This window comes from Microcaecilia unicolor, chromosome 5, assembly GCF_901765095.1.
Source record: "Microcaecilia unicolor chromosome 5, aMicUni1.1, whole genome shotgun sequence".
NCBI classification, from domain to species: Eukaryota; Metazoa; Chordata; class Amphibia; order Gymnophiona; family Siphonopidae; genus Microcaecilia; species Microcaecilia unicolor.
In genome coordinates, this window is record NC_044035.1 from 292,671,782 (window position 1) to 292,698,303 (window position 26,522).

The 26,522-nt window shown below is 42.6% G+C and overlaps 1 protein-coding gene across 1 annotated transcript in view; it reads right to left on the reverse strand.

Annotated features, from left to right (window-relative positions):
• Window positions 1-859: 859 nt before the first annotated feature.
• ADAMTS5 (ADAM metallopeptidase with thrombospondin type 1 motif 5) overlaps window positions 860-26,522 on the reverse strand; it is an 85,776-nt gene continuing 60,113 nt past the window's right edge. The window contains exons 7-8 of the mRNA XM_030204277.1: window positions 26,157-26,332; window positions 860-3,016 (exon numbers count right to left, since the gene is read on the reverse strand). Of these exons, the coding sequence (XP_030060137.1) occupies window positions 2,455-3,016; window positions 26,157-26,332 (738 nt within the window). The 3' untranslated portion in view covers window positions 860-2,454. The remainder of the gene's footprint in view (window positions 3,017-26,156; window positions 26,333-26,522) is intronic.

Consider the following 26,522-nt stretch of genomic DNA (forward strand, 5'->3'; position numbering starts at 1 on the left):
GGGGGCATTCCCAGAATTTATGTGCATTGTTACAGAATAGATTCGATCAGCGCCTAACTTAGGTGTCCTTTTAGAAAGGCACGCTAGCATTTTTATTGCACACTAAAAATAAGCACGCGCTAAATGTTAGAGATGCCAATATACTTCTACTGGCATATCTAGCGTTCAGCTCACACTAATCATTAGCGTGCACTGAAAATGCTAGCATGCTTTTGTAAAAGACCCCCTTAGGCACCAGCATTTACACTTGCTTTCAGAAGCTGTAATTGTCAATGCCTTAAGTTAGGCTCTGTTTAGGTGCCCCCCTTACATGCAGGTAGAAGTCTTGGAGTGGAGGAGTAGCCTAATGATTAGTGCAGTGTAATTTGATCCTGGCAACCTGCGTTTGATTTCTTCTGCAGCTCCTTGTGACCTTAGGCAAGTCGCTTAACCCTCCATTGCCCCAGGTACAAAAAGCTTAGATTGTGAGCCCTCTAGGGACAGAGAAAGTACCTGTATATACTGTGTACAGCACTGTATATATCTAGTAGCACTATTGAAATGATTAGTAGTAGTGTTTATGCACTTAGCCGCTATTCTATAAAGGGCCCTTTATAGAATAGCGCTCAGTGTTTACATTTTTATTTATGGAATCTAGTCCTATGTGTGTTCCTGGTGGCTAAGAATGTGGTAAAGGTGGTTAGCTTAGCGGGGTTTAAAAAAAGGTTTGGACAGCTTCCTAAAGGAAAAGTCCATAGACCATTATTAAAATGGATTTGGGGAAAATCCACTGCTTATTTCTGGGATAAGCAGCATAAAATGTATTGTACTTTTTTGGGATCTTGTCAGGTATTGGTGACCTGGATTGGCCACTGTTGGAAACAGGATGCTGGGCTTGATGGACCTTTGGTCTGTCCCAGTATGGCAATACTTATGTACTTATATTCTGTAGCCCTAAATGAACAGGTCTTCTGAACATCAGCGGATAAATCATCCTCTTATCTTTGTTCATCAGTCCTGCCTCTGAATGTTGTCTCCAAAGGTTTTTAGGTGAAATACCTTTGAGCAGATACTGCTTCACACTGACATTATTTTTTTTTAAATGCTGCTTTGTGTGGATGAACTAGAACAGAAGCAAACTGTTAGCAGAGTGAAAATAGACTTGCTGGTATTGTGCATGCCAGTATATGACACAGAGGTGCCAAGCTACCCATTCTAGGAGGGAGACTTTTTGGCCAGTCCTGGATTTCTGCCAACCTCAACCTGGTGCATTACGGGACCTGCATCACTGATTTCAATGGATAGAATCATGGACTACAAATACTACACTGCTTTGGGATATAAGTTTAACATCATACCAACCAAAAAGTCTCTATCCTGGAATGGATAACTTGGCAGTTCTGTATGACATCTTGATGTCATTCAATTCTTTCTAATTGTTAAGGAAAAGATACAGACACTATAATAGCACAGCATCTTCACCTTCTCAACAAACAAAATCTCTTCAGAATTTAAAAACTCTCTATTTTTTGATGGACACAAAGCCAAATATTGTGGAAAAACATTGATGAAATGCTATACCCTGCTTTTTGTTTGGAACATTTAAGCCTTTCAGCAGCTGTAAGTAAAGATTTGATTTGTTGGTGGAAAATTGGAAGGAAAATAAGGGAAGCACTGGAAACAGCCTCAGCTTCTGATTTGAAAGACCCAAAGGTCAAGATACATTTGTTTTTTTGGTTTCAAAATTTGCTCACGTGAAATAAAATTGAATGGTTCTTTAAACCAGAGGCAGACTTGCATATATCTGCAAGACTGACTAATAATGTATGCCATCTTATGGTGAAAAGCTATTTTTTAAATATTAAATCTGCTGTCAGGAGGTCTCTACTAAGGAAAGTTGTCTCCTGTTGTCAGAACAAAATGTATTAAAAATCAAAGAAGCAGCAGTGTCTTCTTTTTTTCCAGTAAAGCTCTACAGCCAGTTCAGAATAACTAATGGACCAAAGTCACAGGGGCTGTAGGTATACTTTGGTCAATCACCTTGTTTATACAAAGATTCTTTTATAGAATTAAATTATATAAAGTGACATACCAAAGATTACGTGTTTATAAACAATACAAGTAGAATTCATTGCCATCAGGGGTAGGTAAAGTTTGACAGCACTCTCTTCAGACATATTAGAGGTAGGTGATAAGTAAAAGATAGAACTGTCACCTTAAAACGTTCTATGACCTTTCAATTTGATTTTTTTGGATTTCACCATTCCAATTAAGCCCTAAGATATTTTAAGATCACCTTATTACCACTAAATGAAACACGTCTTCATTTTGTCCAAAAAGGCAGATTCTGCCCATACTTTGACTTTGTAGAGAAGTACATCAAAGTTTTGGCTTTGTTCCTCTAGGGTAGACCTAATACCAGGATGCCAAAACTGGTTTCATCAGACATCTCTATGGACAGAGAACAATGACATGTTAACACTTCTTTAACAAACACTGCTTAAATGCTGATGGTCTTTGAGACAGAAGACACCCTTTAGCTAATTTCCCATGCCCATCCTGGCACTGGACAGTTCTGGTATGCCAACCTGTATCACATGTTCTAGAACAGGAAAGCCACGGTCCAGTTACCCAATGTGGCTGTGTAATTTGTGGCACTTTGTTAATGCTGCTGTTAATGCTGTTAGTAGTTTGAGGTTGTTTTTTGGGTATGAAGAAACTGTAACGCACATCTACAGGTTTACTTGAGTCTGTTGCAAGAATCTGTACAATTAGACTGTCTTTGGTGGCTGAATGTCCCATTGTAAGCAGCAAATCGTCCCTGTGACTCCAGCCACTGTAGTTCATGACAGTTCCATTGAAGTCAATAATGGTCTCTGATGTGGAGATCATGTATTTCCCATTTATTATATATTCGCCACTTTTCTTTTTTAGGGCTAGGTAAGCCGTGAACCTGTTTTGGTCTTTCATCTTGTGCTGTCGGACTTTGATGTGGGTTGCCCCTTCTGGTATCTTCACAACATCTGTGTAGCCCTTACTAAAAAAAAAAAAAGAGAGATAAAAGTGAATAGGCTGACCATTAATATTATGAGCTTATGACACATCTAACATATGAGTTGTTAAAACAAGCTTGGAATAGTACGGCAAAAACCTTCGTAATTCTATTTTGTCTCTTTGTATGCAGTGGTAGTCCTCACAGAAGAGTGACATCTTTAGACAAAGTCTGGGTGGGAACATTTACTGAGAATCTACAAGAGCTTTATAACATTTTCTGCTGAACATGTGTGGGATGTCCATTTTCATAACATTTCCACAAGTTATTTTCCTCTCCCCCCACCCCCACCATGTTCAGCTATTTCCACAGAACCCAATGGTCTGCAAGCAAGATTAAAAAAAAAGATATTTCAAATTTTCCCTATTTTCATGTGCTCATATGTTTTTAATGCATGTACTGTATGCATGTTAGAACTTTTTAACATGCACAAATTGATTGTATGTGTGTTAATTCATAGCTTTATGCATGCATAATCCAGTTGGCATACAATAACCTTTAAGGCAATGAAACAAATCGAATGCACACTAACAAATGCACATTCTTGTTTGAATGGTCATACTTTTCTTGTGTGTCAGGACTTCATGACAATTCTTAAAGTCCCCCTTTTTTGCCCTCAGTTCAGCTTTTTCCCCAGAATAGGTCAATAGTTAAGATTTTTAAAGTTTTAAGTGTTTCTCCTTTTTTTTTGATTATTAGACTTGCAACAACAATAGTCTTCATTTTTCCAAACTAGAGTTCTTTGGTTTTACTGTGGCTGTTCTTTGGTCAATGCCCCAGGAGACAAAGGATAGGAGTTTCAAAGTATCCCTGGTCAAGTACATCACGTCAGTTATAAACCCTCATGAATTTTGTGTGGTGTGTCTAGATGTTAGATATGATATTCCTGCTTGTGATATCTGTGAAAAGATATTTCTCCTAGAGATCTTCGAGACAGACAAGAAAAGACTAAAAGGCTATTCTCTTCAGATAAGTCTGATCCAAATTCTACCAGCATAGAGGAGTAGCCTAGTGGTTAAAGCACCAGTCTTGACATCCAGAGGCGGCCAGGTCAAATCCCACTGCCACTGCTCCTTGTGATCTTGGGCAAGTCACTTCACCCTCCATTGCCTCAGGTATAAAATTAGATTGTGAGCTCTCTGGGGACAGAGATGTAACTCACCTTGTGCTACTACTGAAAAAGGTGTGAGCAAATTCCAAGTAAATAAATAAATGCTCAAGATATTTGGGAAGTAGCAAAGAACATTGAATCCTTGCTTGTGGGGACAGTATCCCAATTGTGAACTTTTATCCAAGAAGCTGTACCTAAGTGGCATGAATTAGACTCAAATGTTTCTCAGATGGATAGATGTGTCCATAAATTGGAATTGGTGCTCACTTCCTTATAGGCAACAGGTGTCTCTGCTATAAAGATAGAAATGTTTGAAAAATCTTTGTGTGCAAATTTGGCAGTGGAGGAATCGTCCAATGGTTATTGCAATGGGGAACTGGATTCAATTACCCCTGCAGATCCTTATGACTCTGGGCAAGGGTTCTCCATTGCTTTGGGAGAAAGCTTAAATTGTGAGCCCACTAGGGACAGAGAAAGTCCCTGCATATAATAACTTGGTACAATCAATGGTACTGAGTCATTTGGACTATTGTAATGCGCTGTATGCTGGATGTAAAGAGCATGTCATCAAGAAACTTCAGACAGCCCAAAACACTGCAGCTAGACTCATATTCAGAAAGACAAAATATGAAAGTGCAAAACCCCTAAGAGAAAAGCTCCATTGGCTTCCAGTTAAGGAATGTTCGGTGTTCAAGGTTTGTACACTGAGTCATAAAATCATCCATGGAAATGCACCAGCCTACATGTCAGACCATATAGATTTGCCACCCAGGAACGCTAGAAGATCAGCACACTAATCAGACTTACCACACTAATCAACAATAGGAACTCTAACATATCAATACTTACTTGACAATCTGTTTATTTTCTGATTTATTGAATTGATTATATCCATTATGTTATACCTGTTCTTTTTGTAACTAATTATCTATCTACTCTTGAATGGCGCTTGACATGATGAAATATTGTAAGCCACATTGAGTCTGCAAATAGGTGGAAAAATGTGGGATACAAATACAACAAATAAATAAATGTAAACCACTTTGACTGCACCATAGAAAGGCAGTATATCAAATCCATGATCCCCTTTGTTTTTTTAAATTTCCCCTTTATTGGTTACTTATAGCAGAAGTTCTGTTATTAAATATTTTAAGGAGGTCTTAGTTCTCTCTGTTTATGAGGAAATTAGAATATCTGCTTGTTGTTATATAAAAGCTACACTTCAGGTTGCCGATGAGATAGAAGTTGCCCTTTTGTTATTGTTTCTGCTGAGGCTAGTTTGAACTTGACAGGGTTTCTCAAACGTTCAGACGAAAACATTTCCTCTAGTTCTACCTTTGTTTCCTGATGTAATAAGGTATGAATTTTTAAAGCCTACTTTAAGAAAAAGGATCACTTGTTTTGTGGCTATATTATTTCCAGATGTATCTTGGGTGACACGGCAGCATCACAACATGCTTCTTTCCCTGAGGCCTGAGACACTAGCTTTGTGGGGAACCTTTATTCTTGGACTCCCCCGTAAGTGTCTCATCACCTTACAGAGTGTTAGACCTGTTTTTTCTGGCCCAGGACATCTTGAGAAATTTCTTATTGAAAAGAAGAGTGGTCCTTCTGCATCTGTTTAGGATGGCTCATTTGGGGGAGTGTGTGTATTAATATTAATGTCACTATGCTAATTTGATGATAATGTTATTCTCTTTTTTTCTCCTTTTATGTTTATGATATACTGCCTTTACAATAACAAGGTCAAAGTGGTTAACACAATTAAAAAGTTAAAAAATACAATAGAAAAGGGAGAAAGGAAATATATCATTATGACAGGAAAGAAAACAGTCAAACATAAAAACCAGGCATAGCACATATGCAAAATTATTTAAAAAGCTATAACTCAATTTTATACAACCACAATGTTAGTAGGGCAAGCTGTCAGTGGACAAATTAAACAGCAATTGAAAAAAATGGCTCTAAAATAGAGTTTTGAATTTAGAAAAGGAGAGTTCTGATCTGAGAGTGGAGGGTAAAACGTTCCAGCGTTAGGGAGCTAAAAAGTAAAAAGCAGAAGTCTGCAGAAATTCATGATAAGCCAATTGAGGAGAAGGGAGCACAAAATGATGTGCATCCAAGAAACAAAGGGAGGGGGAGGGAGTATAGGGAATTACAACAGAGGAGAGTTAAGAGGGGGATCTAGAATGGAGTACTTTGAGTGACAATCAGGATTTTGAACCAAGCACGGTAAGGAAAAGGTAACCAGTGAAGCTGGATCAATAGAGGGGTGATGTGGTCAAACTTCTTAACTTTCAGTAGTAGATGGGCTGCAGAGTTCTGAAGGGCTTGAAGGCAACGTTGTTGAATGGAAGTACTGCCTGCATAGACCGAGTTACAATAATCTAATTGTGATATGAATGCGTGAATGACAGTATGCACAGCTGCAAAATCTTATTACTATTACTCTGGCTCCTTCATAATGTGTACTAAGTATGTTTTGGGAATTTCTTTATGTTTCTTGTTGAAAGTATGTTGAAAAATTCAACAGTATATAAAAAAATAATATCCGAGTCAAATGTATCAGCATTAGTGGCATTGATCTCAAAGATCACTGGAACTACACTGGATGATGGTGGTGCATCAACATCAAACAAGAATTTCACATCCTTGGGACCAGCACTCATAGAAGCTCGGGAAATAGCTAGCATTAGCTAGCTCCTCTCACCAGATGAAAATGAAGGGCTCTGCTTCATCGATATTAGCATCAGTAGTTACCAGTGCTGAGCACTGAGCATAGGTTGGGAAGCCTAAGAAATGGTTCTCATCAATGCACAATGCCAGGAGGAAGAGACAAGCTGATGCAGTTCACCCCCCACAGAAGACTATTCATCCTCAAAACAAACTGGGATATTATGCCAGTTTCCAGTGGCTCAGATAACTGGCTTAGATACATTTCATTACTCAACAGAATGCCACTAGTTCTCCTGATGATAAGTAAAATTCTAGGATGAACTCAGTTGAATTTGGGTTCAGTAGGAGATTTGGAAATATTAGAGGGGAGAATAAGCAGATTTCTGTATGTCTAGTATATAGATCGCCTGATCTGAATGTTTGATTTATCATGAGTGGTCATACATAGAGTTGCCTCGTACAATTTTATTAGAAGATTTTACCTTGCATGCGTTTCAGGTATCTCTTGATTTACTGTGGAGAATTGTTTATTAGCCTTTTAGAGTGTTACATATCAAAAAGGCTAGATGCAGTGGCGTAGCAAGGGGGGGTGCGGGAGGGGCGGTCCGCCCCAGGTGTCAGCTCAGGGGGGTGCTCCCTGCTAGCTTCCCCCCGGGTGCAGCACGATGACACCCCCCCGACCCAGTGCCTACCCTCCTCCGTCCAACCAGCTCCCTACCTTTAAAAAAATATCAGAATCCGAGGCGAGGCGCAGCGCCTCGCGCCTGCACGTAAAAGAAATGTGGACCGTCTCATCGGGCTTTCCCTTGCTCTATCTGTCCCGCCCTTGCAGAAATAGGAAGTTGCATCAGCGGAGGGCGGGACAGACAGAGCGAGAGAAAGTCCGATGAGACGGTCCACATTTCTTTTACGTGCAGGCACGAGGTGCTGCGCCTCGCCTCGGATTCTGATATTTTTTTTAAAGGTAGGGAGCTGGTTGCACGGAGGAGGGTAGGCACTGGGTCGGGAGGGGGGTGTCAATGCGCCGAAGAGGGGGGTGTCATCGTGCTGCACCCGGGGGGGGGGGGGGGTGCAACGGCTAACCGCCCCGCCCCGGGTGGCAGCCCCCCTTGCTATGCCACTGGCCAGATGCTTGATTTAATTTTTATTCCTGCTTTTATGTATTCAACTTCAATTGAGTCTTCTTTAGAAGATACAGCTGCTTCTTTGGTCTGCTCTTTATTTTATTATCTATGTTGGACCCCTGGGGGCACAGTTTTACAGAAGCTTGATGAGGCATGGTTTTATTGTAGATTTGATAAATTTGACAAAAGGAGATTAGTGCAGATGATTAAGGGAGTCTAAGACATGATGATTGATAAGTTTTGCTGATGGCCTGTAATAAAAATATTGTGCAAGAGATTGTGAGCCAGGATAAAGGAAGAGTAGAGTGAGAGAGCATTATGTGCTCTCGGCTTTTCTTCTGGATTAAAAGAAAGGGTTTTTGAGGAGGCAGAAAGGAGGAAATCATGGTTTACCGCTGCTACAGAGGTATTTTGGGCTTGTTGAGTCATTATCATAAAGAGATTGAAGATAAGAAAAAGCAATATTATACCCTATCCCCAAAATTCTATATATCGCGCCTTAATTTCCGCACAGAAATCAAAGCGAATTCTATAACAATGTGCATAACTTAATTGGTTAACTAACTAATCAGCACTGGCAATTGGATGTTAACAAGCAATTATCAGCACTAATTTGCATTAAAATTTATGCACGGAACTCACTATGGGCCCTGTTTACTAAGCCATGCTAGAAGTGCGTTAGCATTTTTAGCGTACGCTAACCATTAGCGCGTGCCAACTGTGTAGGTGCCCAAATTCTTCCTATGGGTGCCTACACAGTGTGCGCTATTTTGTGCATGCGCTAAAAACACTAGTGCACCTTAGTAAACAGGGCCCTAAGTGTATTCTGTAACACAATGTGTGTAAATTCTAAGTTGCATAGTTGAAAAGGGGGCATGGCCATGGGCGGGGAGTGGGCGTTTCTAAAATATATGTGCATTATTATAGAATACACCCACTCTGCGCCTAATTTAGGCATCGAGATTTACACCAAGTAAAACATGGCCTAAATGGACGCGACCATGGAGAGGCACTTGTTGTATTCTATATACCATGTGGAAATTTAAGCCTATTCTATAAAATTTAGGCATACTTTTGAGAATACGCTTAGGCATATTTTTTTTCCTTGCAGATTTTTCAGGCACCTTAAATAGAATCTAGCCCTACGTCTCTAAGGTTCCTGGAATCATTCCAAGAAATTGTTTTCTACTGTTCAAACACTGACCCAGGATCCTACAGGTATTAGTAAGATAGTTGACCTGAATCCTGATGTTTTGGTTAGTTATTTAGAACAGAAGGTTATTAATATTCCGAAATTGTTACCTTCTTTAACATTAGTTCAGGTAGATTGTGTTCTGGCTGTTATGATCCTTTGGTTTGAGTCTGACTCTGTTACCCTGATTTGACATTTATTGCAATTTGGGATTCCTATGCCTGAGGGCTGCTATCCTGTTTATACTTGAGAAAATAAAGTTGCTTATCTGAAATTATGTGAGAACAGTACAATATCAGTCCTGATAAGCCCTCCTTTCTCCCCAAGGTATTTGCTTCTCCAATTATGTACTGGACTGAGGATGGCTCTGTATAAACACTATGATGTAGGAATCACAGATCAGCAACGGGTTTTCTGTTAGATAACTATGAAGATTTTGGGCCCCAGGACAAACATTTTAAAATGTTGATTCGGAAAGCAGGAATGCTGGGGAAACGGATAGTGTTGGGAGTATGGACCAGCGACCAAGCTCCATCATACTGGCAATGGAGGAATAGGCTGCATGTCCTGTTGCTGTTGGAACTACAGTATGCACGTTTGACATTTAGGCGGAGGAAAATGTTCCTGGCAGTTTGGGATAAATATATCCAATCTCTACCCCATAGAGCCCGCAGCCTTGTGTTGAATTCCTTTTCCGGATAAAGAAGGAGATAATATTATGGATATAATAGCAGTTTAAGAAGTCTGGGAATCACACAGGCTCTGACCCAGGCTCTGTCTGATGATGTTATGCACTCTACCCTCAGAGAACACAATACAGGAGAGCAACTTTAGGAGTGATATTCAGAACTAGAGAATGACATGGGGACGGGGACCCGAGGTAGACGCAGGGATGGGGATGGGGACAGAGCCCGCAGGGATGGGACGGGGACAGATCCTGCGGGGACAGGATGGTTATGGGGACAAAGCCTGTGGGGACGGGACATTCCTACTACCAGTACATCTTCTAAGAAAACATCTTGCACCGGTCTTGCAATCCAGAGGTGGCCGGTTGAAATCCCACTGCTGCTCCTTGTGATCTTGGGCAAGTCACTTGACCCTCCATTGCCTCAGGTACAAACTTAGATTGTGAGCCCTCCTGGGACAGAGAAATATCCATTGTACATGACAGAGGCGTAGCCACGGGTGGGCCCAGGCCCACCCACTTTGGGCTCAGGCCCATCCAGCAACGGTGCACCTCGGACAACCAAACCGTGACTTCAGCTTTCCCTCCTCCCAGCCACCCACCTGTGCGCCGCAGGTTTTGTTCCCTTTCTGCTCCCTCCCCTGTCATCCCTGTCCTGCAGTAGTGTTAGCTCCTGCAGTTTTTGTTCTCTCCCACTTCCCAGCCACCCGCCGGCGCACCTCAGGTCCTCTCTCCCCTTCCATCCCCACCGTCCAGCTCTGAACGTCTGCAGTGGCGTCGGGGCCATCCGCACGCTGCTACGAGTGCTTCCTCTGTGCTGGCCCCGCCTCTTCAGAAAGAGTATCGGAGAAGGTGAGGCTGGCCGGAAGGAAGCAGTTGTGTAGCGGCACCGTGCGGCTCTACTGCAGACATGCAGAGCTGGACTGTGACGGAGATGGAAGGGGAGGAAGGGCGGGCCTGTGGCGCACCGGCGGGTAGCTGGGAGGTGGGAGAGAAGAAAAAACGCAGTGGGTGGCTGGCGGGGGTGGGGGGGAAGAGGGGAAAAAACCTACAGCATGCTGGCAGGTGGCTTGAAGGGTCAGGGAGAGAGGGGGAGACAGGAGCACTGTTGGGATGAGGGAGTGAGACAAGGTAGTGCTAGGTGGGGTGGAGGAATAATTGTTCGATGTGGGGGGAGGGATGGAGAGATGCTGCAAGGGGGAAGAGAGGGAGAATTGTTGGATATGGGTGGGGTGGGATGGGGAAAGGGAGGGAAAGGCTGCATAGGAGTGGTAAAGGACCAGAGAGAAAAAAAAAAGTGTTGGACATGGAAGTGGAAGGAAAGGAGGGAGAGATGAGAGGGGAAATGTTGAACATGGCATTGAGGTGAGGGGAAGGAAGGATGGAGAGATGCTTTGTGGCAGGGGGGGGGGGGGGTTAGTGAGATGTTAGACCAGGGTCTCAAGGCAGGGAGAGGGAGAAAAGTTGAACACGAAGGTGGAGGAGAGGAGAGGAAGAGGGAAGATGGATCCAGGGAGAGAAGATGGACAATGGATGGTAGGGAAGAGAAAGGGAAAAATGCTGAACAATGGGGGAGGGGAGAGAGATGGGACAGGAAGATGCTGGTGGTGGGAGGTAAAAGGGATAGGGAGATATCAGGCTAGAGGGTGAGGATGGGAGAAAGAGGGAACAGATGCTGTGCTGGAAGGGTGGAGGGAGGGAGACACTGGGAATGGTGGAAAGCATAGGGGAGAGGCCTAGGGAGTGGAGATGGCAAGGAAATAAATGAGAGAACAGTGATTACAGGGGTAGAAATATGGTAATGGTGTGTAGATTGAAGATGGAAAAGAATGATAGGCTGGGAAGGAGAGAGATGGGGAATGGGAGAGCTAGTGGGTGAAAGGAAATGGAAATGTGATAGATATCTTAAAAGTAAAAAGAAGGAAAAGATTTAAAAAGAGGATGAAATTTGACAATAAAGGTAGAAAAATCATTTTATTTTGAATGTTTTAAATGGATTATGTTAGTTTTGGGAAATGTGCATAGTGGATGTCTTTTTATTGTGTTAAGTAGAAAAGGAAATGCGCTTTTTTTGTTCTCCAGTGTTGCAGTGCATGCTGAGGTTCCCAGTTCAATTTTGTCTACATATTTTTATTTCTAATTTGTGATCCCTTGTTCTGTAATTTGTGAGGGTCTGTCAGTGTGACTGTAACGGCAGATGAAGAGATTGGAGAGGAGAGGGAATTGGGGGAAGGGGCTTCTTTATTTTCTGCCCTGGTCACCAGCATGGTTAACAGCAGCCCTGAACCTTGCTAAGGCTAGTGGGGATCCCCAAGCCCTGCCAGCTGGGGATCTCTTCTGGGGCTGGCTGGAGCTGCCTTCCGCCGAGCTTGGCAGATGGGGGCAGCATCCTGGAACCACTGACAACTAAGCATGTATGGGGTGCTGACATCAGTGGATCGAGGAGTTGCTACTGCCTGCTGGGCTTGGTGGGGAGGAGTTCTGGCCATCTCTGGTGGAGGTCCCCAGCTGACGGAGATTGGGGATCCTCATCAGCTAATGTATTTATATTTTGAGTTGGGAAATGCTGGGGGAGAGGGGGGAGAGAGAAAATTTTGTGTCCACCCACTTTGTGCTCAGGCCCACCCAAAATTGGTTGTCTGGCTACGCCACTGGTACTTGAATGTAACTCACTGAAAAAGGTGTGAGCAAAATGGAAATGGAAATAAAATAAAAATTGCAGGAAGGGCTGTGGAAGACAGGAGAGCTAGACTGAATCCTGAGATTATTGATGACTTATTCATCCACAGATTAAAAAATCATAACAGTGCTTCATAGGGCATATTTCTCCCCCATTAGGGCATACAGAACAGGTTGTATTTTGTGCCCCTGGGTGTATTAGGATTCCTTGGGGTAGTAGAAGTCAGCTATTGCTGGGGTTGGAAAAGTAGAGCACGGTGGTAGTGGAGTTATTATAGATGCTTGTTGTTATTATTGTTTTCTATTTGTGATTTATAAACAACAGTTGCACAGCATATTGTTCCTTTTTATACTTTAATAAAAGGATTTAAATATAAAATCATAAGTGTTCGAGCCTTCTGAAAATAAGGACAGAGCCCATGGGGATGGGGACACAACCTATGGGGATGGGGAAAGGATGGAGACAGGGCCCGCGGGGACGGGACGGGGATGGAGACAGAACCTGCTGGGATGGGGTGGGGATGGACCTAGAACCCACAGGGACGGGACAGGGACAAACTTTATCCCCGTGTCATTCTCTATTTAGAACTACTTATGTGGTCAGCTGATTGCATAACAAGCATTGTAGGAAAATGCTACCAAATGATACCCAGATAGATTTTGGTCTTATTCATATATCTTTATGCAGTCGCTAGAGAGATCTGTGCTGAAATCCAGGTGGATTCTATAACAACACGATAGATCGTTTCCTCACCCTTGAAAACCAAATCTCTAAGTTGACCTCAAGTGTCTTTCACTCATTTTGGAAGCTAAAGAGATTGAGGCCATTTTTCTCTATATCTGTCTTTCATACTTCGGTTCAATCCCTTGTCCTCACCAAATTCAACTATTGCAAATCCATCTATGCTGGACTTAAAGGTGGTCTTCTCAAAAAATTACAAACAGCTGAAAATACTGCTGCTCGTCTTTTATGTAGATCTTTTCACTTCGCCAAAGCTACTCCTCTTTTATATGAGCTACATTGATTACCAATAAAAGATGTGTTTTCATTCACCAAATTCTGTTTGGTCAAGCCCCATCATATATGAATAATCATATTGAATTACTCCCTCATAATGCCGTTTCATCATCTAGAGAATATCTTGACTTACATTTCCCTATCTGTTAGAATATGATATATAAAACAATTCACTCTGCTAATTTCTCCTATCAAGGCACCAAAATTTGGAATTGTTGCCAATTAGCACCAATAATTGATTGTTACCATCCAATTATAGGGACTAATTGGCTTGTTATTCAATTAAATTATTTGCATGTGCCCAAATTTGTATGTGCAATTTTGAGCACCACTTAGAGAATTTGGGGGACAGTGCTATTAAAAATTCACAGACTGGGGACTTTCATGTCTAGCAGCTGACACTAAACATATCAGTCCCTTTGACCTGAGAATGTCTCGATTTTTCCCAGTCATTATAATTTGAAATGACATAGGAAATGTCAATAACATATCCTATGTCATTTTATGTAATTGACAAATTAAAACGAGCAGAAAAAACCACACAAAATTTCATGTGCTGTCAACAGGGGAGGAGTAGCCTAGTGGTTAGTGCAGTGGTCTGAGAGTCAGGGGAACTCTGTTCAGTTCCCACTGTAGCTCCTTGTGACTCTGGACAAGTCACTTAACCCTCCTTTGCACCAGGTACAAAACAAGTACCTGTATATAATATGTAAATTGCTTTGATGTGTAACCACAGAAAAGCAGTATATCAAGTACAATCCCCTTTCTGTTTTTTTCCTTTCATTATGTTTTGGGAGAAATGTTAAGTGTGCATGATCTTTCAGAAAGAACACACATTCTTTCTCAAGAGTGCACACTTCACAAAGTGTGCGTACTCTTTGTTGACACTGCATGTATGTGCAAAACCATCGCACATGCACGAACAGAGTGTGCATGCGTGCACTATTGGCTGAGTGTGCTTTTCACGAAAGATGCATACTTTTTTGGAAAGGTTTGTGTTCTTTCTGAAAGAGCATGCACTCTTACCAACATTGTTCCCATAATGTCATAATGAAAGACGAAGAAACACAAATAAATATTCCCAGAAACAACATAGCAAACAAAACGGCATAAAAATTATGTATATAGTAACTACTGTTTTTTACTCTATCCAGAAGTGAGACAACACAATTTGAAATAACATTAAGAAACACAGATTCCCAGATGTGCAGCAAATTATGCACAGCAGTAAATCTTCATGGGCAGAGCTGAGTATTCCCTGACCTGAACTTAGTTATCTTTCTGTAGCATGAGAAAAAGTGCTGTGAACATTTAGAGATGCAGCCATTCGCACAGCTCAGGAATTCTGCTGAACAGGGGCTTAAAGAAAAACAAACACCTGTCAGAAGCTGAGGTTCCTGTATCAGGGGAAGGCAAGAGAAGGGGATAAGGAATGCTTGGCTCCAAGCTGTCTTGTGGTGGTGAGAAAGAGAGGAATGAGGGAACAAGCACTGACAAGCTCCAGGAACAAGGACTGCACAGAGCTGTCTCACTACCAAGACAATTTAGGATCTGTTTATTCACAACTTCAGAAAAGAACATTCACTGCAATATGTAATTCTGATGTGCTGCCAAATTATGGTTTTATCTAACTGATTATAGGAGTTTAGAAACATTTGTGCATCACTCCATTTTGCTCAGCTAACCCACATTCAGATACAAAAAGAGTGTTTTATAAGCGTTCTGTGAAAGAAAAAGGAAGTTGCAAAACGATGAGAATTACAACTGCAACAATATTTTGATGGCATAATTTCATTTCTAAGCTCTATCCAAAGCAAATACATTCATTTCCATTTTTTAAAACATCTGCCAGATGACTTGATGGTGTGAGTGGAAATTCTGCATCTTGTCTGATTGACAAGGTTGGTCCAGTATCTCTGTTAAGAGATGGGTTATCTGAATGGTTTGAGTAATGGGCTGGAGGAAGCACACCAGGCTTTTCCCACTGACACCCACCATGGTCTGGAGCAAGTCACTTTACTGCTCTTGCCTGAGATACTTTCTAGTTTAAAAAAATGTATGTGGCTGGTGCTGATGCTGACCACAAAAGTCTTTTTTGACAAATATTTGCCCCAGTTATCCATATAATTTTTTGCATAGACCATGCTATCAAGAACTATGGGGTAGATTCAAAAAAGTGCATCAGAACTAGGCACAAGAAATATGGGTGCTAAGCACTGTTCCCTCTAAACTGAGCGGGAGTCCTCCAACTGCATTGCTACCAGTGGAGGGCAGTGCTTCAATATTGCGATTTCAGTTTCTAGGGATGTACAGGTTCCCTGGAGTCCTGCAGAGTTTGCCAGTCCCTCACTATTGAAAATGTGATAGTGAAACAGCACCTCCCACTGGCAGGACCCTGCAGGGTTTGAAAGTCCCTCACTATTGAAAATATAATAGTGAAACAGCACCTCCTACTGGAGGACCCTCGCTCAGTTTAGAAGGAACAGTGGTGCTAAGTGCCATGACAGAATAGAACATAAGTCAGCATGCACACCTCTCACTTTAGGTGCGAGCACTTACGCCATGTCAAAGGCTGGTGTAAATGGTTGCGCCTAAAGTTGGCAGTTGTATGCATAAGTCATACTGCCCGATATTTAGTGCTATTTAACTGGTCAGAATGGATGCTGACCAGTTAAATAGTGTTTAACCGGCTATCCACCGATATTCAGCGGGGGGGATAACTGGCTATCCTCTGCTGAATATCTGTGGTTAGCAGCAGGCGGATAACCGATTATATCACGCAATATAACTGGCTATCTGCCGATTTTTAAACCGGGTTTGGTAGTCATGTTTGGCCGCATCAAACCCTGGTATATCTTTGGCTGGTTTGAGGATAACCGGCTATGTCTGGATATCAACATAGTTGGTAATCTTCAAACCGGCCGAACAAACCCAATGCTGGTCACTGGAAACGGCCCGGCATTGAAAATCCGGGGTCAGCGCTGGCCAAGGAAGACTGTCTCCCGTGGTCTGACTATCAGGGCCATAGTATTCTATAATTTATGTGTGCCCATGTGCATATCCCGGTAAGTGCAGTTACATGCATAACTACAAATTAATGCCAATTAGCACAGCTTAATGCGACTTAAGGGCTATTAATGTTAAGACATAAGCATCGCCACACTGGGACAGACCAAAGGTGCATCTAGCCCAGCACCCTGTCTCCGACAGTGGCCAATCCAGGTCACAATCACCTGACAAGATCCACAGAGCAAAGCATTTTGTACTGCTTGTCCGAGGAATAGTGGATATTTCCCTAAGTCCATTTAATAACATTCTATGGCCTTTTCCTTCAGGAAGCCGTCCAAACCTTTCTTAAACTCTGCTAAGCTAACCGTCTTAACCACATTCTCCAGCAACGAATTCCAGAGTTGAATTATGCGCTGAGTAAAGAAACATTTTCTCTTATTTGTTTTAAACTTACTGCACTCCAGCTTCATCACAGCTTCATTGGTGTCTAATGTAAGAATTAGGTTAGATGCAACTGGCACTTATTGTATAACGTGCTGCTCAAATCTGCACACTAGTTGGAATTTTAGGAATCCGGGGCTATATGCATACAACTTATACAAATGCTGGGAGTTAGAGTTAGGGGCTGGCACAGTAGTTATACATATAGGGGTAGATTCAATTAATGGCGTCCACATTTAGTCACCGGGATGACCCACGGTAAACTAGTATCCTTTAAAGGGTGCTCTGCATGGAGCTTAGTACACATTTCAAGACTAACTTTGGGCACGAGCACTCATGCCTGCCTAAGCGGTCCTTTTACGAAGCTGCGGCAAAAGGGGGCATGAACTGGCATCAGCACGTGTTTTTGACATAAGCCGAGGCCCCCTTGAAATGGGCATGCAGCAAGTGCTTCCATGCCACACGTTCATTTCAAGTGGGAACACTTACCACCATCCACTCCAGTGCTACCCCGGCACTGCCCGATTACTGCCGGGTACTCATCGGTACTACAAAAAGAAAAGTAATTTTGAAACATTGGAAATGATGTGCGCTGGGGGTGGGAACTACCGTCAGGCTACTGTAGCAGCCCAGTGGTAGTTTCCTTTTAGCAAGTGGTGCTGTCACTTTGCAAAAGGGCCCCTTACGCTGGTGTAAATGCTGCTGCCCAAATGATGGCAGTTGGGTACAAAAATGCAGGTATTCTATAATGTTGTGCCTAATTTCTGCGAATGCCCTTCCCATGGCCACCTCCTCTTTACTGTTCCGTCCCCACTTCCGGCACTGCCAAAATTTTTGAAAAATTAATACTGCAGGGGGTAATCTTACCACCAGGTTAGCAAGGGAGCCCTTACTACCACCTCAATGGGTGGCAGTAAGCGCTCCTTCCAAAATGGCTGTGCGGCAAGTGCAAACTTACCACACGGCCATTTCTTTTTTCCACCTTTTTTCCTGCTGCGCTAAAAGGGGACTCAGTGCATGGCAAAAGCTTGTGCTGCCACTAGTGAGCTGAGATGGAGGTAAGAGCTCCTGCGCTAACCCGGAAGTAACCGGGCAGCGCATGGCACTGCCCGGTTACTGCTGGTTAAGTTACAGCACAACAAAATAGCACCAGAAATGGCACACACTCAAGAGTGGGAACTACCGACGGGCTCCTGAGGTAGCCCAGCGATATTTCCAGATTGCCATGTGGTGAGCCTCCGGTGGGCTTACTGCTGCTTTGTAAAAGGGCCCTTAAGGGCCCGATTCTATAGATGGCACCTACAATTAACATGCGTTAGGCAATCATGCCTAAGCGTATTCTAAATACCGTGTGTAAATCTACGTGCGGTATTTAGAATATGTTTAGGCAGAGTTCATGCGACTAAATCTACGCAAATCCATTTACACCAAGGAAAAGGTGACATAAATCCCTGCGCGTAGATTTACATGCACCAGCCCATATTTTATAACAACATACGTAGATTTTGGAATGCCCATGAAACGCCCATTTCTACGTCCCCTAACCACACCCCTTTTGCCTGCACACATTAGAATTTAGGTGCAGTACATTACAGAATATGCTTAACAATGTATGCATGCAAATTCTAATTTTTGCCAATTAGTGCTTGTTATTGCTTGTTAAGAGCTGTTAACAATGCTTAACAGCTTGTTAAAGCAATTAATCTACCTATGCAGTTGTAGAATATGCCTAGATTTATGCACATAACCACGTGCAACTCTAGGCATGCTACATAAATCCGGGGGTTAGCAGTGAAGTTATCAATGCGGGCTTGTGCTATTTTAATGTTAACCCATGTTATTAGTAACTAGGTCTCACTGCATAAAATGGGATCTGTGCTAAAATAGCACAAGTTAGTGGTAAAGTAACACGGCTTAACAGTAACTGATGTCAGTGGAGTACCTAAGGCAGGGTGGTGGGGGCGGTCCGCCCCGAGTGCACCCTGCAGGGAGTTGCAGAGAGCAGCAGCGCGGCTGTCGGCTGTGCCAGTTCCCTGCTCCCTCTGATTTTACTTCCTGTTCCGGGGCATGGAACCAAAGGAGCCAACACCGCATGTCTGCTCCCAGCACACCCAGGAAGTACGAGCAATGCGCCTGGGGGTGGAGGTGATGTGCCAGAGGGGAGGTGATGCGCCAGTGAAGTGCCAGGGGGGTGCTGTGCCTGGGGGGGGGGGGGGGAGGGAGGTGCGAAGTGGCGAACCGCCCTGGGTACTAGGAACGCTACTGACTGATGTTGATGACTTACACCCGTTAGATATTTATAAAGCATTTATGTCTAAATCCAGGTTTGACAAAACTGGGATGTACAGAGCTAAAACTGAAAAATATGAACTGCAAAGGGGGTGTGATCTGGGCATGTGTAGCACTCATTTTGGGAAGGGGAATGCAAGTCTATGTCCTAAAAGATTGAATTTGAGATTTACACTTGCTACTGGGGAAAGTAATCCTATTGAGTAGTGCTCCACTGGAGGGATTAGGTGAGGTCACCCCCTTAATCCCCCAGTGGCTAATGACCTCCCTCCTGAAAGTGAAATTGGCCAGGGATTCTGGGATCTGTGACAGGTTTGGGAAAAATAAACCTCTGTTTCCAAAATGACTGACATAAATGTTTATGTTCCAACAGATAAACATTTATATTGCTATTTCATATCATAAATGTGTTTATGTGCCCGTGTTGACCCGTTCATATTTTAGATGTTTATGATTCTAAAACGGATGCTCCTGCTGCATGTAACCGGTGCATAAACACCTTTTTCTCTATGTATTTTAGAACAGGATCTATGTTGACAGATCCTGTTCTCAAATATTAGTGGAACTTGAGACATCTCAACCTGGATATCTCAGTTCTGATTTATGCATCCTTTCTAAAAAGCTGCTCTAAATAAATAAGGGCCCCTTTTACTAAAAGATGCTAAGCTCTAATTCATGGTTAGCACATGGGAAAAGGCATAGAGGGGCATTTTCGAAAGAAACGTCCAAGTTACAATTTGGACGTCTTTGCAAAACGTCGAAATCCAGGGGCGAGGAAACCCGTATTTTCAAAAAAAGATGGACATCCATCTTTCGTTTCGAAAATACTGTCAGAGACATCCAAATCCTTAAATTTGGACGTCCCTAGATTTGGACGTCCCTGGATCTGGACGTTTCTTATTTTCGGTGATTTTCGAAACCAAAGACATCCATGTCAAAAATGTCCAAATGCAAGCCATTTGGACATGGGAGGAGCCAGCATTTGTGGTGCATTGGTCCCCCTGACATGCCAGGACACCAACCGGGCACCCTAGGGGGCACTGCAGTGGACTTCATAAATTGCTCCCAGGAACATAGCTCCCTTACCTTGTGTGCTGAACCCCCAAAACCCACTACCCACAACTCTACACCACTACCATAGCCCTTACGGGTGAAGGGGGCACCTATATATGGGTACAGTGGGTTTGAGCTGGGTTTTGGAGAGCTCACTGGTTCCTCCACAAATGTAACAGGTAGGGGGTGTATGGGCCTGGGTCCGCCTGTCTGAAGTGCACTGCAATACCCACTAAAACTGCTCCAGGGACCTGCATGCGCTGTCATGGACCTGAGTATGACATCTGAGGCTGGCACAAAATATTTTTAAAGATGTTTTTTGACGGTGGGAGGGATCAGTGGCCACTGGGGGAGTAACGGGAGGTTATCCCTGATTCCCTCCGGTGGTCATCTGGTCATTTTGGGCACCTTTTTGTGCCTTATTCGTAAAAAACCCACATCCAGGTGAAAATGTCCAAGTGTTCGTCAGGAACTTCCTTGCTTTTTTCGATTATAGGTCAAAGACGTCCAAGTGTTAGGCACGCCCAAGTCCCACCTTCGCTACACCTCTGACATGCCCCCTTGAAATTTGGACGTCCTTGCGATGGACTGCTGTTGGAGACGTCCAAAATCGGGTTTCGATTATAGTGATTTGGACATCTCTGTGAGAAGGATGTCCATCTTCCATTTTATGTCGAAAGATGGATGTCCTTCTCTTTCAAAAATGAGCTTGTTAGTGTAAAATGCATTATAGCAGTTTTTGGAAATTTGCCATTTCCTGTGCACTAAGCGTATGTTATTTATTTTCAAAAATATTTTAAAGAGGGGGCATGCCATGGACAGGAAATGGGCTTGGAAGCTTTATTCAGATAGTGCATTATGATTAGCGCTCGCTATCTGAATAATGCAAACTTAAAGCAGGAGAATTTAGTGCTTCCTAAACAGGAGGTGGCAAATGCTCCATTAATTATTTGTAGTAGCTGCATGTTAATGACATCATTAGCGTACCATCTGAAAATTAAAAAAAAATGAAAAAGCCTTATTTTACTGACATGCTAAATAAAGGCTTTTTGAGCATGAAAGTCCCATGTTAAAAAAAACCACACTAATTCCATTTTTTAATGCTTTTTAGTAAAAGGGCCCCTAAATCTTAAAATAAAAATTGTTCCCAATATTTTGGCTTGTATTTTTGAAAAGGATCTAAACAAATGCTTAAGCAATTACCCCCAAATTTCTATATATGGTGCCCTCAGTTGTGCGTGCTAATTTGGCCACACAGCCAAATTACGCACCCAACTTAATTGATTAAGCCAATCAGTGCCAATAATTAGTAGTTAATTACTAATTAGCGGCACTAATTGGCTTTAATTGGAATTTACGTGCACAACTTTCTAGGCGTATTCTATAACGCGGTGCACGTAAGTTCCAATGCGACAGTTGAAAAGGGGGCGTGCTATGGGCATGGAATGGGGAAGATATGGGCATTTCAAAAACTATGCGCACTATTATAGAATACACCCGATCTGCGCCTAACTTAGGCGCAGGTATTTAGGCCTGGTTTTAGGTGGCCTAAATAGGTGTGCCTAAATTTTAGGCACAAGAATGATGTGTGAGCGCATTCTTTAAACTACGCCTAGAATCACGCTAACCACATGGTTTTATGGAGCTAATTTTTAAGGCACCATATATAGAATTTCCCCCTTAGTCAAAGGTACTCGTGCTTTTATTAGTATTTATTCCTGTTAAAATTTTAAAAATCTGTTTGATGTGTTCTGCAACTAACTACGTATGCTCATTTTCCAAATCACATTTGGGTGTGAAGCTAATAATCTGGATGCAGGGTGAACAGCCCTACCCATTTGTGGCAGAACAGGAGTCCGGTAAAAGGTCACTCCTGGGTCCTTTTTAATTGAGGACATATTTGCTTGTTTGGCTGCAGGGTTATGGACAAGGGAGACTTTTTCACACATTTCTGGCCTGTTTAATTAAACAAAACACATTCATTTGTGAAAAGTGGGGAGACTGTGCCACAGAGGCTGGAAGTATGTTAGACACCTGCTCCACATGAACATAACTCACCTTGCAAAGGCGGAAGCAAAATCCAAACAATTAAATGCATTATTTCCTTCCTCCTCTGAAAAGATTAAGTAATTGAAAGAAAGGACTGGCAATGCCAATAGATAAAACCTCAAAATTATCTGGGTACAGACGATATTCAGTGCAGGTATCCAGATAACTATCTGGACAAGTTGGATTGCTATTTATGTGGTCCTAATTGCCCAGATAATTATCTGGGCACCATTGTTGAATATCGCTGGTGTCATATAACTCTAGGGACCACCCCAACGTTATCCCTGGATTACCCTGACACTAACTGAAAGGGGATACCAGGACCTTTGATAGCTTCAGGTATTATGGGCAGCAAACAGAACCCAAGAGTAGCCTAGTTGTCAGTGCAGTGGACTGTAAACAAGGTGAGTTATCTTTCAGTGGAGTGGAGGAGTGGCTTATTGGTTAGGGTGGTGGACTTTGGTCCTGGGGAACTGAGGAACTGAGTTCGATTCCCAGCACAGGCAGCTCCTTGTGACTCTGGGCAAGTCACTTAACCCTCAATTGCCCCATGTAAGCTGCATTGAGCCTGCCATGAGTGGGAAAGCAGGGGGTACAAATGTAACAAAAAAAAAAAAGTAGAAACATGAGCCCTCCAAAAACAACAAAGTACCTATATATATATATGATACATCTGTGGGCCTGAAGACTATTGTAGTGGTGTACAATAAGTTACAGTAGGTTTTCTTCTGTTCCTGGAGGTCTCACAATAAATTGAAAGTCCACTCCACTGACCACTAGACTGCCCCTCTGATCTGGAAGGACATCTGTATGGTCATTTTTGTACAAACATTGCCAGACAGATGCTCTTGTCCTTGGTTTTTTGTCATTCTTAATTTGGATGTTTCAGAGAGGAGGCAGCGAGGAGAGGGGATCTGGGGGGTCTCCTCCTTTATTTTCTGACCTGGCCCCTAGCTGTTTAACACCAGCCCTGACCCTTCTGTTGCAGGTGGGGATCCACAAGCATTACTGGCTAAGAAACTCCTTCAAAAGCAGCCAGAACTCTCTTCTACCAAGCTCTGCAGTTGGTGGCACAGCCCTACAGCCACCATCAACTAAGCATGCGTGAGGTACTGGTATTGGTGGCTCATGGACATTTCTGCTGTCTGCCAAGCTTTGTAAAAGGGAGTTCTGGATGCCATCGGAGGAAGTCTTCAGCGGAAAGGTCTTGGAGATCCTCATTAGCTAAAGTATTTATATTTTGAGTTGGGAGGTGATGGGGAAGGGTTGGAGAGTGGGGGAGGGTGGAGGCTAAAAGAAAACGTTGTGCCCATCCACTTTGAGCTTAGGCCCACCTAAAATTGGCTGTCTGGATATGCCACTGGGATAATGGCCACAAATATCCAGATTTTGACTGGGCACTATTATTTAAGTGGGCAAGATCCTTTCCTGCCTGGTTAAATCATTTTCAGTATTGGGCTCTTAGGTTTTTATTTTCCAACTTATTAGGGTTCCTTGAAGGAACAAAATATCATTATTGGTATTTTAGAGCCCCAGGTACTATTGCTGGATACCTTATCTGGTGGAATCAAATATGTATGTTTGTGTGCTTAGGGTCATCAATGCAGAAAAGGCAAACTGAGTGGAGGACACAAGATAAGGAAGCTACAGGTGGCGTAAAAGAGTACTAGGGGAAGTGGTATTTTTCTGGTATTTATGTAAATGTTTATTGGCACTTGATATATTGCCTTTCAGGGCATACCAATCAAAGAGGATTAAAAGAACATAAGAAAGGAATGCCAATTAATGAATAGGAAAGAACCAGCAGAGAAGGCACTAAGGATAGGTGGAAGAAGAGGCCCCTAGTATGGATGGGGAGGGACAGGCAGAAAACTTCACCCTACTGAGTGTAACTCCAAGTACTACTCTGATGGTCTGATGAAAAAGGTAAGCTTTCAGATTCAAGTGAAATTTTTTATAAGAAGACTTGGTACAAAGAGCAGAAGGCAGTGAATTCCAGAGGTTTGGGACAGTATAAAAGAAGGCGTAGTGTTGAGAAAGTTCTAAGCAAGCTCCAGAAAACAAGAAGAGATGGCTAGATGACAGTCTTGGGCAGACCATAAAGCTGTGTATGGGGTGTATGGTGTAATGACTGATGCTAGGTAAAGTGAGTTACCAATGTAGGGTGCCTTCTGAGATAAAGTCAAGATTTTAAATTGAACCTGGTAAACGGATGAGAAACCAATGATAACAAATTAGAAGATCAAATCTCCAGGCATGATATAGAATATGAATAAAAGTATTTGGACTGATTGAAGTCATTTGGTCAAGAGGGAACTTACACTGGCACAGCCTATGTTACAGTATACAATTATTAAAAAAACAAAAAAAAACAGCTAATTAAATTTTTTTTACACCGGGTGTGTTTTATATGTTAAAACCTAAACTTAGAAGCTCTATATATAACGCACTTGGGAGCCCAGAAAAGGTGTCTGTCTATCACTGAAGTACTAAGGGAGGGGGTGCATGCAGTGGTGTGCAGACACTCCCTGTCCTCCACGGACAGGTATGTGGTAGTTTGGGCCATCCAGAATTGAAGAGTGAAACTGCAAGAGGAGGCATGCTATAGGCACTGAGAGAGCTCAGGAGGGTACAGGGTTCAAGAGAAAGGGATGAGAGAGTGATGAAGGGGGGGGGGAGAAGAGAGTGAGGGAGTGAATGCTAGGTGGTTGAAGTGAAGGAAGAGAGAGACAGAGACAGAGAGTGCCTGAAGGGGGAAGAGCAAGAGGGAGAGCATGGAGGGGGCAGAGAGTGGGGGGGGGGGGGGGGAAGAAGAGAAGGAGGAGAAAGAGGGATTGTGGGAGGTGTAAGGGGGAGTGACAGAGAATGCAAGAGAGAAAGGGAAGGGAAAGAAGAAAGACTGATAGCTGAAGGGGAGGGAAAGGGACAGGAGAGAGAAAAAGAGAGAAAGGACTGGGAAAGGACTGGGGAGAGAGTGAGTGTTGAGGAAAGGAGAGAAAGAAAGAATGTGATGGAGTAAGGAAAGAGAGAGAGTATCAGAGACAGTAAAGGTGAAGAGAGGGGATGAGAGAAAGAGTACAAAGAGGAGAGGGGGGGTCAGAGCAGGAAATAGAGAACGGGGTGGAGTGTTCTGATGTGGACTGGTGGTGAATGCTAAAGCTATCTGGAAATGTTTTGTGGGTGTCTACTAGTCCATAGTTCACTCATCTACCCATTCTTTTCATGATCTGAACAATATTTGTTGGTTGTTACTATTTTCCACTAATCTTTGCACTCCCCATGATAACATTGTAATTTTATTATTGTAATTTGGATTTCTTTTGAGTTTTTCTTGGAGTGGGTCCTTGATTCCTTTCGTCTACCACCACAATGAATACTGTGATTCATACAGAAGCTGTATGCTTTAGTTTTCTAATGGTCTGTGAGATACTGTTCATAGAATTTGTACTTACAATTTTTCCAGGGGCTTAATAGAAATATGTAACAAAATGCTGCATGAACCCTCTGCACCAGTGCTCACATGGGAGAAAACTAACACGATCCACAAGGCATGTCATGTGATATTCTCCTCACAAAGTCAGGATACTCATTTTCCAATGAATCAAAAATAAACTCACTAATTCTCAGGAAATTGCTTTGATATGAAAACCTCATGTACTATATAACTGTAATAGTTCCCAGAAGGTAATTCAATGCTTATTGATGTCTGCAGGTAGAACAGTGGCTAATGTTCACCATACATAATGCACGAGTTAATGTTCCCTTTATGGCATTGTAACTTTTTTTGTAATTACATTACCTTCTCTTAGTGAAAGTTCCAATGACTTTTGTGCAGCTGGAGTTGTCTCCTCCACACACTCCGCATTTATCAAACTGAAGCTTAGATCCAATGATGCCATCACATCCTGTTCGAATGCACTTTCCCCGGACACAGACTGAATTACTGTATGGTCTACACTCAGTGCCATCGGTCACCTGGAGAATTGTAAATGCTCTGCACATTAGCATTTTAACTTCATTTGGTTCATCTGAACCATGCCAGATACATGAAACATTTTCTCCAATGAAACAACTGAGAAGATCTTAAGGCTGTAGTTATCAATATGGTTACCCTTAAGATACGTTATTTTACTATTAACCCCAGTTATTAGCAGTGTGTTTTTTC